The following is a 16862-nucleotide window of genomic DNA, read 5'->3' on the forward strand; positions in this document are numbered from 1 at the left end:
GGCGTGGCGTTACATCTAAATAAGTTATGTTCCAAATTTGAAGTTGATATAAAAAAACGGTTCCTGTGAGATTTTATTTTTGACCTTTCCCGACGATATGTATTTTGTCAAGATTACAAAAAAATAGATTCTAAAAGACTGTAATATATTTTGTAATATGACTGGAGGAGACTGCTAAAAGATTTTAAAGTACCATTTTCATGGTAATGAAATCCAATTTAAAAACGTTTTTCACAGCATGAATTCTTAAGTTTTAAGTTTTTAAATGATGTATAATTTATGATGATTACTGAAAAATGTGACAAAAGGACACTAACAAGGGCCTACCAAATTGGATGATTTTCCTTAGTTAATTTTGCAATGTCATGTGGCTACATTATGAAATTTCTTCACCAGTCAACAACCTCTTAAAGTGCAATGTAATTACTTGGACATAGTTTTCCCTTGTCAATAAACCCATTCCTGACTCATTCCTGAAGTTAATCAAAAACAGTGTGTTTTGGTTCTGCTTTTGGCCCAAACAAAAAGTACTTTCAATACTATTTTAAGTCTACCATAAACCCATGCATTAGCTGCTTTTAGCTAACCCCACTGACTTGTGCTGGTAGAATGCGTGTAGTGATGTTGCCATTTAGAATTGGTCACTTGTTTGTTTTCTGTCTACTAGTTTCTCTCTGTAGCTCATCAAAGATGTTTTTCCACCAGCAGGGCAAATGGTCAGTGCTTCCAAGTTGTTCTGTTCCATTCCACGTTGATCCAGCCCAGCCAGTACGGATATGGTTTTGTTTTCCATTGTGGGGCTGAAAACAGAGCTTGTAATGTAAATGCGTCAGTCATTGCCTTGGTTTATAATGTTTCTGAAAGAAGTCTCTTGTGCTCACCAACGCTGTATTTATGTGATGAAAAATATTGTATAACAGTAGCACTGTACCAACACTGCTGCTTAGTATTTGCTTGTGGAAGCTAAAGCTCACTTTGCAGGACATGGAGGCGTCAGCGCGATCACTTGGGTTTTTTTTTTTTTCTTAATAACAGTTGAAACAACTTAAACTACACCCTCATTTTTGCGCATAAAGGTAAAAGTAAGTGTTTTATTTGTGTGCACTCATGATATCAACAAAACGTTGTGCTTTTGTGAAATAAAGAAACAATCAGAATGTGCTTTCTGCCATCTCAGTCTTGAACAGGAGCGCTCCACAATGATGAAACTCAGCGAATACTTGCCTCACAGACATGATTACATTAATATATCTATAGAAAGCTTTAAACGACTACTTTAAAACGTAATAATTCAAATCGAAAACAAAAAATCTTTCTTTATGTAATCCGGAAAGATTCCATGCTACATTAATTTCTCTGCTTCTATTTGAAAAAAGCCTGATACTGGTTGTCTTAAGGGTATTATCCCCTTAAGTGCCACCCCCCATTTTTGAACATAGACATGAAAGTGCACTATCCAAACTTAAATTGTTATAATTAATGAATGCATTGTTGGACTCTTTTTTTAAGAAGACAATCTGCAGATTACTGCAGAAGTGGAATCATTTCAAAATTAAGAAATTAAGTTATAGAAGTTTAAATGTACTGTAACGAAAATGCACTGTAGCATTTTTTTATTATTTTATATAAAATAAATATTTTACAAATTATTTTTTAATCCAAAACTGCTATTAAATTAATGCCTTATGTCTAAATAAGTTATGTTCCAAATTTGAAGTTGATATAAAAAAATTGAGGTTCCTGTGAGATTTTATTTTAGACCTTTCCGACGATATGTATTTTGTCAAGATTATAAAAAATGTTGATTCTAAAAGACTGTAATACATTTTGTAATATGACTGGAGGAGACTGCTAAAAGCTTTTAAAGTACCATTTTCATGGTAATGAAATCCGATTTAAAAACGTTTTTCACAGGATGAATTCTTAAGTTTTAAGCTTTTAAATGATGTATAATTTATGATGATTAATTAAAAATGTGACAAAAAGACATCGAAAAAAGATTTTGCAATATTTATATTGCAATGTCATGTGGCTACATTATGAAATTTCTTCACCAGTCAACAAACTGACTGCATTACAACACATTTCTGGCAAAAGCTAGTCTTTCCAAACTTGGACATAGTTTTCCCATGTCAATAAACCCATTCCTGACTCATTCCTGAAGTTAATCAAAAACAGTGTGATTTGGTTCTGCTTTTGGCTCAAACCAAAAGTACTTTCAAAACTATTTTAATTCTACCATAAACCCATACATTAGCTGCTTTTAGCTAATCCCACTGACTTGTGCTGGTAGAATGCATGTAGTGATGTTGCCATATAGGATTGGTCACTTGTTTGTTTTCTGGCTACTAGTTTCTCTCTGTAGCTCTAAAAATGCTTTTCCACCAGCAGGGCAAATGGTCAGTACTTCCAAATTGTTCTGTTCCACTCCATGTTGATCCAGCCCAGCCAGTACGGATATGGTTTTGTTTTCCATTGTGGGGCTGAAAACAGAGCTTGTAATGTAAATGCTGAAAATCTTTTGACATTTTCGTCAACGAATAAAAACAAGACGAAAATGTTAAGGAGGGGCGATTTAAAAGGTTAGATGCGTACATTAGCCTATTGATCTATCCAGCGGGAATAAGCTAGCATACATTTGCTGCACGTCTCATAAAACGTCCCAAAATATCATTATCTGGAAGTAAGAGAAAAGCATACATATGGATAGATTTGACAATGCAAAAAAAAAACGTAATTTGTTCCGGTTTAGGAGCGCAAACACCGAAGCAGTGCACAAGTAGATGTACTATTTTGCATCTCATGAACAGAGAAATACACACAAAATGATGTCAAATTGTCTGTTTTGATGAGTATTCACATTAACACACTCGGTTATGTCTTAGATGAATGTAAACAGTTGGGAAAATATCAGATGTGTTAGTACATTGCATCCGTGTGTTCTGTTTTAAAGGGACAGCAGCCTAATTTAGTTGTGACTGTCAATGGCATTGCTGTTAATGAATCAAAAAAAGAGAGAAAATCAAGTCACTTTAGTAGCCCTAATAAATATTTATCTAAATATATTTATATAAATATGTCTGCTTAAAAGAATGAAGAATGTTGTAAACAAGTTGTGGTCAGAATGCATAATTAACCTATAACCATTGGTATTTCATTTAAAAGAATACTATGTTCTTGTTTCTTTATGAGAAGTTTTTTCATTTAATTTTAATATAAAGGCATGTTGCGTGTCACAGCAGTTCAATCTGTGTCTATCGTGATAAAACCTTAATATCAAACCTATACAGTGAGTTTGGTAATTTTAGAGAAATGCTTAATAAATGCATTACACTGTAACTAAACCCATTAGATTTCAGCCAACTAAATCTACTGTAGACTAAAACTAAAACACATTCAGATGACTAAAATATGACTATAACTAAATGGCATTTTAGTCAGAAGACTATGACTAAGACTAAATCAAAATTTGCTGTCAAAATTAAAACTGGTCAGTTGGCATTAAATGAAAAGACTGCTGAAAATGAGGAAGAGCTCAGTCTAGAGAAAACAGTAGCTAGCAGGAAGGCATCTGGTTAATGTTCTGTTGGATTCAAGGTGTCTCTGGACAGTAGCTACTATTAAGTCATCATCATTTTCAATTATCTTATACCCCACAAATAGACGGCAACTTAACATTGGTATTACAGTCCAACTAACATTGAGTTGTTTGTTCCGCCACCTCCAAACCTGACCCAATCATGAATCCCTGTTCACAGATGGTGTTTTAAACAGAGAAAACCTGTTTTAATGCAGTAAACATTTTACTTTTTTGTTTAAAAAAAGTCTTCTCCTCAGCATTAAACAGCTGAATGAATGCTTGCATGTCATCACTTCAATGCAGACAACTTGAAGAAAACATCTCTGAATTTAAGGACTGACAGGAGTCAACTAACAAGACCATGATTCATCAAAATATTTAGAATTTTTATAGTTACACTCTTAAAAATAAAGGTGCTTTAAAAGGTTCTTAAGAAACATTTTTGGTTCCACAAAGAACCATTCAGTCAAAGGTTCTTTAAAGAACCATCTATTTCTTACCTTTTTATAATCTGAAGATCTTTTGTGAAGCAGAAAGGTTCTTCAGAGGTTAAAGGTTCTTTATAGAACAATTTAGACAAAAAAGGTTCTCCTATGGCATCAAGAAGCTCCTTTATTTTTCAGACTGTACGTAAATGTTCATTAAAGAAATAGGATGTTAAGCATATACTGCAAAATTTGAGTGCATTGTCTAATATTTGGGGATGTCTGGAATAATCTGGATTTGTTTTTTATTATACTTATGTCTCATTAAATAACTGGTAAGTTTTATAAAAAACAAAAATGACAAGTTTCATATCCATGTCTAGAGCAGAACCAGACAGCTGCAGGAAAGAATTTAAGTTTACAGTATATATTTTTATCAGTGGTAGATGTTCATCATGGATTTTGTGGTCACAAATTCTCAATTTTTCAAAACTGCACTGTAATCGAGCACATTCCTTCCCTATTCAGTTCAGACAACACTGCAAACTCAGTTAAGATTATATAACTGAAGTAGGGTGGATCCAAAACATGTTGCCAATCACTTCATTCCTCTAACAATATTAATGAAAGTCTTGACATGCAGCTTAGACAATAGTTTCCATTTGATTACTTCGAGCCCGGTGTTATTTTTCCAACATGTGCTGTTTCCTGACACAAGGTACTTCTGGATCTCCTTGTGGTCCGACCACAAACACCACTGGCAGAACTGTTATTGTGTTATATAAGATTATGTAAGCTGTTTTATAACTAGTTCATTGCAATTATATGCTTGCTGGAAACGTGGTTAGCAATGGTCAAAATCTGCTTGTTGTCACTTAGAACAAAACCAACTAATATCTTTATCTCTGAATTACATTTAAATATTTACACTATCATTATATATTGTCTGGCCCTAAAACTTGCTCCCTTTTAACATGTCTAAGTCTATAATCAGGGTTCGTACAGAGACTTTCAAGGACTTTTCAAACACTACTTTTATGATTTTCAAAGACTTCAATCAGAGATCTCTTTTATCGAACAATGTCTTCCATTTCAAATTCAATAAAAATAACTAAATGCAAATAATAAAGTGAAGCACATGCAAAGTATTACTACTTAAGTATTACAAAGCACCACAGCAAAAACGGTTGGAATTATTACACTATTTTATACATATAAACGTTGCTTTTAAAAGATTAAGTAAATGTTAGCAATGAAATGAAGAACAAAGAAACATAATATATTACATAAGCAAGTTGGCAGTCTGTTAGTGTACATTTGCACTCCAAGAGTTAGAGCACAGATTTGTTTTGACCAGCAGTATCATTTTTTGTCCCATCTTTGTCAGTGTCAATCATTGCAGTTTCAAGTATGATTTTAAACATACACTATATTGCCAAAAGTATTGGGACACCCCCTTCTAATGAACAGGTTTGACTACTTTTGTAATTTCCATGAGTGCAAATCTAAATGTTTAAGCAGTCCTTATCCCAGCTAAACACCTCTGGAGAGACTTTAAAAGCAAACCTTGAGCCAAACACCAATCACCAAACAGCAATGAGTTATAACTATGGGTATAGTCATTTTTGACACTTCCAAAACAGTTGCAAAAGAGATGGAAATACAATTTATAAATGCATGAATTGTTTCCATCTTTATTGCCACAGTTTTGTAAGTGCCTTTTTCTGTTCTAAAGAAGGGGGTGTCCCAATACTTTTGTCCATATAGTGTATGTACAAGTCATTGGTGATTGCTGATGAGTTTTTGGCTCAAGGTCTGCATTTAAAGTCACACCAGAGGTGTTCAGCTGCAGGACTTTGCTTTCTGCAGACCAGTCAAGTTCTTCCACACTGACTGAATCAATCATTTCTCTTTGAACCTTGCCTTATACACAAAGGCATTGTCATATTAGAATAGAAAAGGGTCCTGTCCAAACTGTTGCTATAAAATTAAAAGCACACAATCCCCTAGAATATCATTATATGCTTAAACATTAAGATTTGTACTCATGGAAATGACTAAATTAGTCAAACCTGTTCATTAGAAGGGATGTCCCAATACTTTTGGCAATATAGTGTATCTGTCAGTGCAGAAACTGTAGCTAGCAGCATTCTATTCAACTGTGAATAGGCTATACTGTATAACCTATTATACAGTATTGTACACCTATTATACAGCAAACAAAGTAAGCTTCCTTTATAATCATGAATCTGCCAATCACTTCATTGCAGCACAAACTTACCTTAGACTGACACCCACATCTCAAGTCAAGTCACAAGTCAAATGATGAAATGCACTTGTGCCTCAGTATGTTGTATTCACAATTCACAAAACTCATAGCTGCATGATTGTTTGGTACAAAAAAATCCCAATATTTTTTTTTCCACTGTGGACCATTGGTGGTCAGCCAAAGATTACAAGTGGTTCATGACTAGCTAAAAAAAAAGAAGAAAAAAATGTCCAAACTGTTGCTATAAAGTTAAAAGCACACAATCCCCTAGAATATCATTATATGCTTAAACGTTCAGATTACTAAATTAGTCAAACCTGTTCATTAGAAGGGGGTGTGCCAACACTTTTGACAATATAATGTATTATAAACATTAATGTCAATGTCTGTAAAGCCCCTTGTCAAAAGCCCTGTACAAACAAAATGGACTTGATTTTTGATAAAAATACATAATTTGGGGAGTTAAGTGGTCCAAAATTTAACTTCAGGGGCCTCATTTATAAAACTTTCTTACGCACTGATTTGATCTTAGAGTGTTCGTACGATCAAATCCATGTCAAAGTACAGATTTATAAAAACCGTCTTTGACGTGGAAAAGTACTTATCTCCACGTCAGATTCCAGCTTGGCGTACGACCGTTTCCTTGTGGTAATGCCTGGTATTGCAGATAGTTCAGCCTCACTATAATTTGATTTCTTGCGCTCCTTTTTACTTGCCATTGTCACAGAGATTTTGCTTTAGGAATGAGCTCATTTTATATGTTAATTAATTAAGCAGGGGCGTTTCGACGGCGGAACATTCAGCTGCACACAATTCCACGATCATTTGTGATTTATAACCGAATGACTGGCGTACGCATGGATTTCGTGGTACGTTCGTTTCTCTGAATCGCTCTTACGATCAAATCAGAAAAGTTCTTAGATAAAATCAAGGATGGTTTCTACGCAAGTCTTTATAAATGAGGCCCCAGAAGTGGTCTACCATGTGAAAAAAGTTTGAAAACCACTACTTTAATTGGTAGATAAAAAAGAAGCATTTAATCTAGTTTAACTAGCACTTACTCGAATAAAACAAGCTGGTTCTGAGAAATTAAAAGAATGGAAGAAGGCGCAGCTTCCTCTCACAAATCCTTTTCTTCGTCACACGGAAGACCACATTTCTTATAAACATCATTTAATCTTCTGTTTACAAATTCTGCATGTGCAGAATGGAAGTATTGTGAGGTCCATGGCACACGTGTTGACGGGTGAGACCGGACAAGAGGCAGAGGACAAAAAATTGGCCAGGGGAAAAGGGTGGGGAGGGCCTAGTGGTGGTAGGTGGTGAGGCCAATGACTGTGGGCTTGAAGAAAAAGGGGAAGGCACAGCACACAAGAAAACATATTTAAGCTGCATCCCCTCGGTGTGAACAGTCAACTCACTCTGAAGAGAGAAGAGAACTCTGCTCCGAAAATATTCTACAGTTCTAAACTTCTTTCTAAAGAGTTTGAGCATTTGAGAGAGCAACACAGCCAGGATCGATCAGCGTCTTCCACGAAGCAAGACCGCTCTTACTTTCTCTGCACATAATGAAAAGCGCAAAGATGATAGCTACATCCTTGGCTGTTTTGCTGCTAGTCGTAGGTCATGCAATGGCTCAGAAAAACTTGGCAGCAGTCAGACAAGCAAACCCAGCACAATGCTGCGATGAGGTGCGCTCCCTGAAGGTTCAGGTGGCCAGTCTGAGCAACAAATTGGAAGAAATGAACAAGAAGCAGAAGTCTGATCTTCTGAAGGTCGTCCGGCAGATGATGGAGCTGGAAAAGCATAACCAGCAGCATGAGGCCCGGGTCACAGAGGCAGAGAGCAGGTATTCAGAAATCCACAATAAGATGGGAGTCATGCAGCTGCAGGCTGCCCAATCTGCTCCAAGACAGAGCTCTTCAGGTGAGTCTGAACACAACTCAACGTGGGCTTAAAAGCTTATTTTTTAGCACACACCACTCATCTTTCTGCACTCAGCAGGGTCACAGGTCACATAATATGCTGGCTGTTGACATACCTCACAGTAGGGCTGCATAATTAATCAAATTTCATGCTTACGAGGCGTGTTTAGAGCATGTCACGATGTGAGAGGCGAATCGATATTGTTGCACATCAAAATACTGAGAATAATTATTTTGATTAAATTATTTATATTTATAAGAAATTATTCAGAATTATGAATGCATTTTAGGATATCTCTTCCCATCAACTGGTCACAATGCACAACACCACTGCACTGCAAAAAATGCTTTTCTTACTTAGATTTTTTGTCTTGTTTTCAGTCAAATATCTAAAAATTCTTAAATCGAGAAGGAATTTCTAGACAAGTAAAAAATATTGTCTCGTTTTCAGAAAAAACAAGTCAAAATTAAGTGCGTTTTTACTTGAAACAAGCAAAATAATCTGCCAGTGGGGTAAAATAAGATTATGGCATGCAGTTGCTTCAAACTATGTTATAAAGCTATTTACAACACCACAAAAAAATTTTATATAAAGCATTTTACAAAGCTATAGTTTAATACAGAATTAGTTATTTATCATGCTGTGTTTGTGTACAAGCTGCCCTTATAAAGAAGAAGTTTATCCAAGTGTCCTGTTAGTATACTTTTTGAAAACTGAAAAATAAGAAAGTATACTTTAAGCCTACTTTGTATGTACTTTTCAGAAATGCACTTTTTGTACTTCTCAGTAAATACTTAAAATTAGATTTAAGTATATTTGACTTATACTTAGAAAAAGACTAAATATGTTTGAGATATACTTATTGCTACAAGTATTTAGTTAATAAACTATCAGTATACCTAAGTTCACTTTTAGTAAAGTTGCAGTACAAACAAAACATATGTACACTAGTTGTGTACTCAAAGTTTACTACTGTTATACTTAAAGTATAATTTTATATACTAGAAAGTGGGCCAATTTAGTCCCAAAGAGTATTGAAATAGTAAACTTACAAGTATACTACAAGTACACTGATATTTGTATACTTACAACATAAAGTATACTTAAAAATATACTTGAACTTTACTTAAGTATACTTAACAAACTTGGCTAAGGGTGCACAGACACATAGCTTTAATTCAGCAGGAATGCACACTAAAGAGTATTTTGTTGGTGGTTCCCATTAACTTGATGCTTTAAGACCCTAAATTAAGATTTCTCTCTCCCTTAGACGCAACTTATGATTGTGCATCCCTATACCAGAAGAATTACAAAATTTCTGGGGAGTATAAACTATCAAAAGATGAGTTCCTTGGAACACCTGAACTAAATGTAAGTCTGAATCTCAGTCTTCATATAATCAGGTTCTTCAGTTCAGAGAAGATTTGCCATTGATCCTCAGATGTGTTTGCTTTCTTTAGGTATATTGTGACATGGAGAACAATGGTGGTGGCTGGACCGTCATTCAGAGACGCAAGATTGGTCTGACAAGCTTCAACCGCGACTGGAAGCAGTACAAGAGTGGTTTCGGTTCAATCGCTGGTGACTTCTGGCTGGGCAATGAACACATCTATCGTCTGACTAGACAGCCCACAGTGCTGAGAATAGAGATGGAGGCAAGTATGCACATAACTGAAACCAATGTGGAATTAGACAAAGTAACAATTCGTCCTGTGGAACAATCATTAATCTAAGTCATTCCTTATGCTTTTTTGTATTCCGGTAGGACTTTGAGGGTCAGACACGTTACGCTGAATATAGCTTCTTCACACTTAGCAACGAGTTGAACAGCTACAAGCTCTTCATCGCCAATTACAGCGGAAATGCTGGCGACTCTCTGCGTTACCACAATAATACCAACTTCAGCACTAAAGACAAGGACAATGACAAGTGTGTGGACAACTGCGCACAACTTCGCAAAGGTACTAACAAACACCCATCACACAAGATCTGCTGTGATAATGAACTTTGTGACTTAACCTTACTGGCTTTCTTTCACAGGTGGATACTGGTACAACTGCTGCACTGACTCAAATATTAATGGTGTGTTTTACCGCCATGGGTCACATACCAAGAATCCAGATGGCATCTCTTGGTACGGATGGCACGGACCTAACTATTCACTGAAGCGGGTGGAGATGAAGATCCGGCCACAAAGCTTTGCACCATAAAGACCTTGGCATCAATAGATCAACAGAATTTACAGATTAAATTTTTTCAGGAATGCATTTGTATAATAGAATGTTAGGACTGATTATGTGATGAAACTATGTTTGATTAGTATTTATCTCTTAAATATTTTCTTTATTTTCTAGAGGATTTTATGCACATGATTATTGAAAGAAACAAGCTGATGTAAACCATTCACACAAAATGCTCAGTGTACAATTACAAACAATTTGACCGTTCAGAGACTTTATCATAAATTCACTGGGACAGGTGTAAAAAGAAAAATATCGGATGTTTAATAAATTGTATTTTTAATAAAAAAAAAAAATTTCTTTACCTAAGTGATGTGTGTCTGCTTTGGTACAAAATCAACAAAGAGGTAGTCACAATTAGTGGGAGTGACAAACATGAATAAACAAAATACACACAATCTCGCTGAATTTGCCTCCAACTACACTCTTAAAAATAAAGGTGCTTCACAATGCCTTTTTTGTCTAAATGGTTCCATAAAGAACCTTAAACATCTGAAGAACCTTTCTGTTTCACAAAAGGTTCTTTGTGGTGAAACAAGGTTCTTCAGATTATAAAGATGGTTCTTTAAAGAACCTTTGACTGAATGGTTCTTTGTGGAACCAAAAATGAAGAACCTTTTAAAGCACCTGTGTAAATGAACTAGAAGCACTTTTCTTCACCTTCAAGGATGATCACTCTACACTTGACCACTATATCAAGCAGTTGTTGCCTTCACTGTCGATCTCAGAATTCATATGCTCTTGGTCAACATCGATTCAGACAGGCAGGTTACGCAGATGGCATCACCATAAACCCCTAACAAACACAAAAGCAAATAAAAAGTGTCCAGCAAGGTGAAGGTGATTCATTAAGAAATAACCAAAAATATCAAACAATCAACTGAAAACATAAATCTAATCATCTCTTACGATACTACCCAAAACTTAGATCAACAAGAGCACATTCCATCTCATTTTAGCTAATGCAGAATCTCAGTGCATTCTGGGAGGTCCAGTTGAGGTTATGCTTTACATGACCTTTCCTGTGCCCAGCTGGTTGACATACTCCTTGCGTTCCATTCGGAAGGGCTCATAATGCCCTATATGCCCTAATCCCTTCAAAGGGTTTACCCTCCGGACTGAGAGCTTTTAAGGGTTGAAGGGTGTAGGGGACCAAACAACAATTTCTTGAAGTGCCCTTCTGTGTCGTCATCCTGTGAACACATGGAGGTGCCGTCATCATGCAAAGGATCTATGCAAAGGATCATGGGAGTCCAAAGTGTCCATCAGTTGTCTTTCTGTGCATTCAAAACTAGATATATCGCCCTCTGAAGGGCACTTCGTAGTGAAATCAATCATGGCCACCATATTGAAGTGTCATTCCAAACCGAAGTGCTCAAAACTAGCCACTTCAAGGGATCTCTCGGAATGAAGGATTTCGAAGGGTACAACTGATGGACACTTCGGGTTCCCATGATCCTTTGTGTAGATCCTTTGCATGATGATAGCACCTCCGTGTGGCCACGGGATGATGATGCAGAAGGGCACTTCAAGAAACAGTTATTTGGTCCCCTACACCCTTCAACCCTTTGAAGCTCTCACTCCGGAGAGTAAACCTTTTTAAGGGATAAGTCCTTCCAAATGGAAAGCAGGGTTTGTTTCTCAAAGCCGTTCTTTATGTCATATAATGCCGTGTTCCAGTCAACCTGTTACACTTGTTTTTCCAACCCTCTACCCATGAAAGTGCACTGGAACGGCAGTCAAACCCATGACTTCCCACACGTGAACTCGTACTAGATTGATGTACTCCCAGTTCCGTGCTCTGACCATTGTTGCCAACTTAGTGACTTTGTCACTAGATTTAACGACTTTTCAGACCCCCTTAGCGACTTTTTTCCAAAAAAAGCACCTACTGACAAATCTAGCGAATTCCTGGACAAACCTTATTTAGTTTCTGAGAATCTCCGGGGCTGCCGGTTGTGCTTTCCCAGTGCACTTTCTCCCTCTATCTGCATCAGCTCTGTTCAGTAAGCGGAAAAGGAGCAGCACTTTCAGATAAAAAAAAAAAGATATTCTGTTGCTTCTAACTCTATTTATAGCCTGAAATCATGGCACAGCTATTGTCTTAAAGGAGTAGTTAACTTTCGGAAAAAAATTGTTTAGAGATAATGTACTTCTATAAAGAAATAAATGATCGAAACGATCGAAACGATCACAGCCGAGGAAAGAAGGGTCTTATCTAGCAAAACGATGGGCTTTTTTCTAAAAAAAAATTACAATTTGTATACTTTTTAACTTCAAATGCTCATCTTGTCTAGCTCGGCAAGACGAGCATTTGAGATTAAAAAGTAAATAAATTGTAAATGTTTTAAGAAAATAACCTATTGTTTCACTAGATAAGACCCTTCTTCCTTGGTTGGGATCGTTTAGAGCCATTTGAAGCTGCATTTAAACTGCATTTTGGAAGTTCAAACTCGGGGGCACCATAGAAATCCATTATATGGAGAGAAATCCTGAAATGTTTTCCTCAAAAAACACCATTTCTTTACAACTGAAGAAAGAAAGACATGACAAGACAAGGGGGTGAGTACATTATCTGTAAACTTTTGTTCTGAAAGTGAACTACTCTTTTAATCATATGTGTATTTGATTTCATTAGACAATGTTGTGATTATGAATCAAGATTTTAGTGTAGATTAATATCTTCAAGAGCTGGTTATGAAGTCTTAATGGGCCGCGTTTCAGTCACTATTTCATATTCACCCCGTTGTCTGACAAAAGAAAAATATATCAATATAACTATGAAATACATAAATAAAAACTGTTTTATTGAGAATTTGGCTGCATTAAAATGCAGTATGCAAGCACTGAGAGACGCACTGACATCATGAATATGCTAATTAGTGCATGACATCATCTAGCGACATTTGGCAACTTTTCAAGAGGGGTTTAGCTACTTTCCACTGAAAAAAGTTGGCAACACTGGCTCTGATGTCATATAGCCCACCAAACAACAATGGCAGCCCCTAGGCATGTGGTACACGTTGAGAAATAGACTTTAGGACAATATAATGTTGCAATCAAAATAAACAATAATAGAATAATTATAAATAACCCCCCCCCCACACACACACACACACACACACACACACTATTACGTGCACCTTTGGCGATCAAAATGATTTTAAATGAGCATAAGCCCTGTACGGTTCACCACACTGGTTTATTTAAATGTTATTGTGTTATATAAGATTACGTAAGCTGTTTTATAACTAGTTCAATTTATTTACAAGCTTGCTGGAAACGTGGTTAGCAATGGTCAAACCAGTCATACTTTCAATAAAATCTGCTTGTTGTCACTTTGAACAAAACCAACTAATATTATTACATTTAAATATTTACACTATCATTATATTTTGTCTGCCCCTAAAACTTATTCCCTTTTAATATGTCTAAGTCTATAATCAGGGTTCGTACAGAGACTTTCAAGGACTTTTCAAACACTACTTTTATGATTTTCAAAGACTTCAATCAGAGATCTCTTTTATCGAACAGTGTCTTCCATTTGAAATTCAAAAAAAAGATAAATAGATTAAAAAAAATAACTAAATGGCAATAATAAAGTGAAGCATATGCAAAGTATTACTATTTAAGTATTACAAAGCACCACAGCAAAAACGGTTGGAATTATTACACTATTGTATACATATAAACGTTGCTTTTAAAAGATTAAATAAATGTTAGCAATGAAATGAAGAACAAAAAAACACATCATATATTACATAAGCAAGTTGGCAGTCTATCCAAGAGTTAGAGCACAGATTTGTTTTGACCAACAGTAACATTTTTTGTCCCATCTTTGTCATCAAGTTTCAAGTATGATTTAAACATACACTATATTGCCAAAAGTATTGGGACATCCCTTCTAATGAACAGGTTTGACTACTTTAGTAATTTCCATGAGTGCAAATCTCAATGTTTAAGCATATAATGATATTCTAGGGTTCAAAAAGGTTCAGTGTTCAAAAAGATATGATTGATTCCACAGTCAGTGACTTTAAATGCAGACCCTGAGCAAAAAACGGATCACCAAACACCAATGACTTGATACACTACATGGATCAAAGTACTGGGACACCTTCTTTAAAAAATGCACTTACAAAACTGTGTCAACAAAGACGGAAACATAATTCATATATTTATTGCATTTCTGTTGCAACAGTTTTGGAAGTATCTAAAATGACTGTACCCATATGTACAACATTTGTGATTGGTGATGAGTTTTTGGCTCAAGGTCTGCATTTAAAGTCACAACAGAGGTGTTCAGCTGGGATTAGGACTTCAACCAGTCAAGTTCTTCCAAGGTCTTTTTGAACCTTGCACTATACACTCAGGCACTGTCATGTTAGAATAGAAAAGGGTCCTGTCCAAACTGTTGCTATAAAATTAAAAGCACACAATCCCCTAGAATATCATTATATGCTTAAACATTAAGATTTGTACTCATGGAAATTACTAAATTAGTCAAACCTGTTCATTAGAAGGGGGTGTCCCAATACTTTTGACAATTTAGTGTATTATAAACATTAACATCAAACAAAATGGGCTTGATTTTTGATTTAAACATGTAATTTTAACTTCTGAAGTGGTCTACCATGTGAAAAAAGTTTGAAAACCACTACTTTAATTGGTAGATTAAAAGCTAGAAACTTTTCACCTAGTTTAACTAGCACTCGTTTAAATAAAACAAGCTGGTTCTGAGAAATTAAAAGAATGGAAGAAGGCACAGCTTCCTCTCACAAGTCCTTTTCTTCGATAATAGGACGTCACACGGAAGACCACATTTCTTATAAACGTCATTTAATCTTCTGTTTACAAATTCTGCATGTGCAGAATGGAAGTATTGTGAGGTCCATGCACACGTGTTGACGGGTGAGACCGGACAAGAGGCAGAGGACAAAAAATTGGCCAGGGGAAAAGGGTGGGGAGGGCCTAGTGGTGGTAGGTGGTGGGGCCAATGACTGTGGGCTTGAAGAAAAAGGGGAAGGCACAGCACACAAGAAAACATATTTAAGCTGCATCCCCTCGGTGTGAACAGTCAACTCACTCTGAAGAGAGAAGAGAACTCTGCTCTGAAAATATTCTACAGTTCTAAACTTCTTTCTAAAGAGTTTGAGCATTTGAGAGAGCAACACAGCCAGGATCGATCAGCGTCTTCCACGAAGCAAGACCGCTCTTACTTTCTCTGCACATAATGAAAAGCGCAAAGATGATAGCTGCATCCTTGGCTGTTTTGCTGCTAGTCGTAGGTCATGCAATGGCTCAGAAAAACTTGGCAGCAGTCAGACAAGCAAACCCAGCACAATGCTGTGATGAGGTGCGCTCCCTGAAGGTTCAGGTGGCCAGTCTGAGCAACAAATTGGAAGAAATGAACAAGAAGCAGAAGTCTGATCTTACGAGGGTCGTCCGGCAGATGATGGAGCTGGAAAAGCATAACCAGCAGCATGAGGCCCGGGTCACAGAGGCAGAGAGCAGGTATTCAAACATCCACAAGATGGGAGTCATGCAGCTGCAGGCTGCCCAATCTGCTCCAAGACAGAGCTCTTCAGGTGAGTCTGAACACAACTCAACGTGGGCTTGAAAGCTTATTTTTTTAGCACACACCACTCGTCTTTCTGCCCTCAGCAGGGTCACAGGTCACACATGCTGACTGTTGACATACATCACAGTAGGGCTGCACAATTAATAGAATTTCTAATCGCGATCACGATTGCGGATGCCACTATTACGTAATGGTTGAAAGCTGCGATTACCAAAAAAAAAACTTTAAGTATTCTGCATGCTTAAGAGGCGTGTTTAGAGCATGTCACGATGTGAAAGTCGAATTGAAATTGTTGCACATCAAAATACTGAGAATAATTATTTTAATAAGCATTTTAAGATAACTTTTCCCATAATCTGGTCACAATGCACAACACCGCTGCACTGCAAAAAATGCTTTTCTTACTTATTTTTTGTCTTGTTTTCAGTCAAAATATCTAAAAATTCTCAAATCAAGAAGGATTTTCTAGACAAGTAAAAAATATTGTCTTGTTTTCAGAAAAAAACAAGTCAAAATTAAGTGTGTTTTTGCTTGAAACAAGCTAAATAATCTGCCAGTGGGATAAGAAAAATAATCTTGTTTTCTGTTTGAAATACGTTTTTTTGCTTACCCCATTGGCAGATTATTTTGCTTGTTCTAAGCAAAAACTCACTTAATTTTGACTTGTTTTTTCTCAACGAGAAAAGTTATAAAAGTATCTCAGCTTGTTTTTTATATATATATATATTTTAGGGCTGGGACACGATTAATCGCGATTAATCGCATCCCAAAATAAAAGTTTATGTTAACATACTAAATGTGTGTTTACATGTGTGTATATATAATGTATGTATAAATACAC

At 36.2% G+C, this 16862-nt stretch overlaps 2 protein-coding genes across 2 annotated transcripts in view; both read left to right on the forward strand.

Moving 5' to 3' along the window:
• Positions 1-7686: 7686 nt before the first annotated feature.
• LOC141283541 (angiopoietin-related protein 7-like) lies at positions 7687-10744 on the forward strand. Its single transcript, XM_073816823.1, has 5 exons — positions 7687-8200; positions 9471-9571; positions 9661-9855; positions 9966-10161; positions 10241-10744. The coding sequence occupies exons 1-5, from the start codon at positions 7843-7845 to the stop codon at positions 10408-10410; spliced, it is 1020 nt and encodes a 339-aa protein (XP_073672924.1). The 5' UTR covers positions 7687-7842; the 3' UTR covers positions 10411-10744.
• Positions 10745-15540: 4796 nt separating this feature from the next.
• Positions 15541-16862, forward strand: part of LOC141283089 (angiopoietin-related protein 7-like) — a 4102-nt gene continuing 2780 nt past the window's right edge. Inside the window, exon 1 of the mRNA XM_073816367.1 lies at positions 15541-16028. Coding sequence (XP_073672468.1) covers positions 15674-16028 — 355 coding nt within the window. The 5' untranslated portion in view covers positions 15541-15673. The remainder of the gene's footprint in view (positions 16029-16862) is intronic.

Source organism: Garra rufa, chromosome 13, assembly GCF_049309525.1.
Source record: "Garra rufa chromosome 13, GarRuf1.0, whole genome shotgun sequence".
Taxonomy (NCBI): domain Eukaryota; kingdom Metazoa; phylum Chordata; class Actinopteri; order Cypriniformes; family Cyprinidae; genus Garra; species Garra rufa.